Source organism: Morone saxatilis, unplaced genomic scaffold (assembly GCF_004916995.1).
Source record: "Morone saxatilis isolate NCDOM2014 unplaced genomic scaffold, NCSU_SB_2.0 Contig12, whole genome shotgun sequence".
NCBI classification, from domain to species: Eukaryota; Metazoa; Chordata; class Actinopteri; family Moronidae; genus Morone; species Morone saxatilis.
The window spans coordinates 916,709-920,624 of NW_023339674.1; the positions used below are offsets into that span (position 1 = coordinate 916,709).

Consider the following 3,916-nt stretch of genomic DNA (forward strand, 5'->3'; position numbering starts at 1 on the left):
AGAAGAAGGAGAAAAAGAAGAAGAAGATATTCTGTGAAAATTAAAGAATGTACATAACAGCCTCTGGCACTGAATCCATCTCTGTCAAGGCTAACCTTTAATTACTGAACCCTGCTGGCAGAGCCGGCCCGGTTGTGATTGATTTTTCTTTTTCCAGAAACACGAACATGAAAGGAGAGTTTTAAAGTTGAAGGTGTTAGAGCTCCGAGTGATTGACGTACATCAGTAGTGCTGCAGAGTGTGTGTGTGTGTGTGTGTGGGCCAGTTCAACCAAAGTACAAATACACAACTTAGCTTTAAAGTAACTCTCTGACTTTCTCTTTTGAACTGACTCTTCTTTACATCGGTGTTAGGTTGGTTACTGCACTTCCTGTTTGTTTTCACATTAAAAGACTTACAAGAGACACCACAACAACAAAGCAGGTTAAAACAAAAGGAGCACGTGTGTGTGTGTGTGTGTGTGTGTGTGTGTGTGTGTTACCTGTTACTGTGTGTGTTTGTGTTGATAATAAACAGCCTCCATGACGTTCAGCCCCTATGTCACATTCAGGCTGCTCTCATTCCTATTAAGCTGGTAATTGGACTTTGAGCTGCCGATGGATGACTTAAAGCATTACCTCATTGCACTGGTCACGTGTGTGTGTTTGTGTGCGTGCATGTGTGTGTACACGTGTGTGTGTGTGTACCGATGACTCACTAACAGACATCTGGAGCCCCAAATTCGTATTTTTACCTCACCTGCCTCAGTTAGTAGCTCTCAGGAATTTCATTCTATTTGTTACATTTGTTATATTTAATTGTATTATATTCATATAAATTATCATTTCATTTTATTTGGTTTGATTAATATTATTTTATATAGCCTTTTTTTACATTAATTTTATTGTTTTGTGTCATTTGCTTTTAGGTTATCCATTTGAATACAGGTTCGATTAAAGACTAGTTATCCAGTCTTTGAAACATCTGGAGTTTTATTAAAATTACTTCATTTACATCACTAATACATTTCATTACTATTATTACAGTTTGATTTTAACGAACAAGTCTGAATTCAGGGGAGAAAGGACACAGTTACAGATTGTGTAAGGGAGCAGCAGAAAAGTCATTTTAACTAGTAGGGTAACTAATTACTGTTGGAGCGGAGTAATAATAGTAAAATAATAAGAGTGCATCATTAAAATGAGTTTAAAAGGCCTGCTGGTACATTAAATGATAAAAGATGTCCTGTACTGTCTTTAAAAAGAGCGGGAACCCTGTTAATATTCTTAAAAACTCAAGCAATTGCAATATTTAGGAGGAAATGTTTACAGTCATAACTGGATGCGATGAATAATTCAGCAGGCTAACAAACCCTAAAATTGATTCGAATGACATTTCTCTCACACACACACTCACACACTCTCACTCTCTCTCTCTTCCTGTCACTTGCTGTCGTCCACTATTCTCTTATTCTGAGACACAGAAAGGTCAAAGATATTGCTGCTGTCGCTGTTTGGTCTTACAGTAAAGAGAGATTGGAGGTTGTGGGGGGGTCGGGTGGGGGGCGGTCTATAGAATAAGAAAAGAGATGAGTCCCAGGAGGACGGAAATGGAGAGAAAACGGAGTCTACTGAGTGAAAGACAAATGGATTTATATTCTGCTGGAGCTGTTGTGCACTGAAGGAGCCGTCACTGTCAGTCTGTCAGGTTCATGAAGCCCCCCCACCCCCTCACCCCCTCCTCTGCAGGGGGGCTTTATTACTCACACACACACACACACACACACACACACAGATACGTGGCAGTCTGGTGGTCTCCAGAGGCGTTACCTTTGTGCCGCTGTGTGTGTGCAGCCATGTGAGTCCAGAGGTTGTCATGGTCCTCAGTTTACACTGCTGAAGACACACATATGATGAAGAGGTCCTGTTAGTGTGTGTGTGTGTGTGTGTGTGTGTGTGTGACCACCCTCCTGCTTTTATTCCCCCCACATTCTGGTGACCTGAATCCTGTCTGTCACACCAGTCTGGTCAGTTGTGTCTCTGCAGCTCAGGAACACTCCTATGAGTCCAGGATAGTCCTACACACACTGCTGAACCAGTAGAGCCGTCACACATGTAAAAACACGCCTGTGAGAAAGCAATAAATTCTGCTATCTAACAATATGATTGTGTCAGGTGACGTAAATTAAACTTTTCCTGTTCAAATCCCATTTAAAAACATCGTTAGCTACGTTTTCTACACCTCTCTCTACTCACCCCAGTTTGTCCTTATCGTGTGGAGTCATTACAGAGAGTCACACAGTCTCTGAAAATCTCTGGAAAAACAAAAGTCATCTGGCTTCTATCTTTGTTTGGATTAGGAAACTAGATTCCCAACCTCTGGAAACAAATTAAAAATCTTTTTTATTTATCCAGATGCTTGAAAGAACATTTAAGGATTGTGGAAATACCTTCAGAACCGCTGCAGGGCCTCAGAGGTTCTTAAAAGATTGTCTAGGGTTTATCTTTCAGAATACATGAGGAGCACAGACCGGAGCCCAAACCGTTGTTATATATTGACAACCTATCCGGGGTTTTCAGGGATAGTTCAGGATTTATGAGGTAACATAATCAGAAGCTAACAGGAGTACCAGCTCAGAAGCAGAGCAGTGCTGTGGATGCAACCAAATGTGTTTTAGCTACAAAAAAAGGCTTTATTTAGAACATTTTCACTCCTTCTGATGGGAAACTGAAGCCTCGTACCACTCTCTTCACAGCCACCAGACTCCTCTGACAGAAACAGTCATTTTACCTCGCAGAGCACCGGAAGGGTTGCTGGTTCACCGCTGCCTCGATCCACAGCAGCTAACATTAGCTCAGAGCTAAACTAACTCTTTAAAACACCAAAGTTAAACAATAACACGAACAAACTAACCGATAGCGGTCTGCGAGGTAAAATTACTTCTGGTGTTGTTGGAGAAAACGATATAAAGACTCTGACGACGAGGTAAAGAACTGAAAATATTCTAAATATGTGGTACACTTTGATTTTTTTTAGGTGCCTAAAATGCATTTTGTTGCAGCTCCACAGCACTACATTGCTAAGCTTTCTATTATTTCTTTAAACTCTAAACACGCCGACTGCTGTAGCTGATACACTGAATATGGATAAATACCTCATACAACTTATAATATCCCAAACTATCCTTTTAAGCATCCTCAACATTTTTAAAGCATTGTTTTCTTCCACCTGCCTGTAAAAAGTCTCATGTGCATCGAAGGTAACAGAAAGGTCAAACACATACTGGTCACATGTTGATCTGTGTGCATCAGTGCTCAATTGTGAATAATAATAATAATAATAACAACATGAAGGTTGAAGCCTCTGTTTCCATTTGTGGTCTGAATTACAAAAGACTCTAAAGGAAGTCTGACACCTTTATTAAGGATTCCACTCATCTGTATCCGTGTTTCTGTTTCAGTCCCGGGCGCTCGCCTATCTCCTTCGACCATGAGATCGTGATGATGAACCATGTGTACACGGAGAGGTTCCCCAAGGTTTGTGCTGCAGACTCACTGTACAGAATGAATCCACTGTGGATGTAACAGGATCAGCAGAGACATCGTGTGCTCATTGTGTGTTTTGTGATTAAGATCTTGATTATGTCGATTTAGATCAGTTTCCAAACTTTATAATGTCAAGTCTATGTAAGTTATTTTTAGGTTTGAACATCATCTCTTCATACTGTTTACTAAGGACAGGTCTAAGGGTTGACTGTGTGAATATTGTGAATGGGTGAATGTAGTGTTAAAGGTGCTTTGATATTCGGAAGACTAGAAAGACGCTCCACAAGTACAGTCCATTTACAGTCAATCAAGGTGTTCCAACTTCCTAAAATTAAACATGTACTACTCCTCCTTTTGCCCCCTACAAACCACTAAAGGACCCCTGTTGGTCC

General features: G+C 40.6%; 1 protein-coding gene across 1 annotated transcript in view; it reads left to right on the forward strand.

Annotated features, from left to right (window-relative positions):
• The window catches only part of mast2 (microtubule associated serine/threonine kinase 2), a gene marked incomplete at its 5' end in the record, with an annotated part of 41,686 nt that overhangs the window by 13,113 nt on the left and 24,657 nt on the right, over nt 1-3,916 (forward strand). Inside the window, 1 exon segment of the mRNA XM_035653533.1 lies at nt 3,440-3,515. Within this exon segment, the coding sequence (XP_035509426.1) occupies nt 3,440-3,515 (76 nt within the window).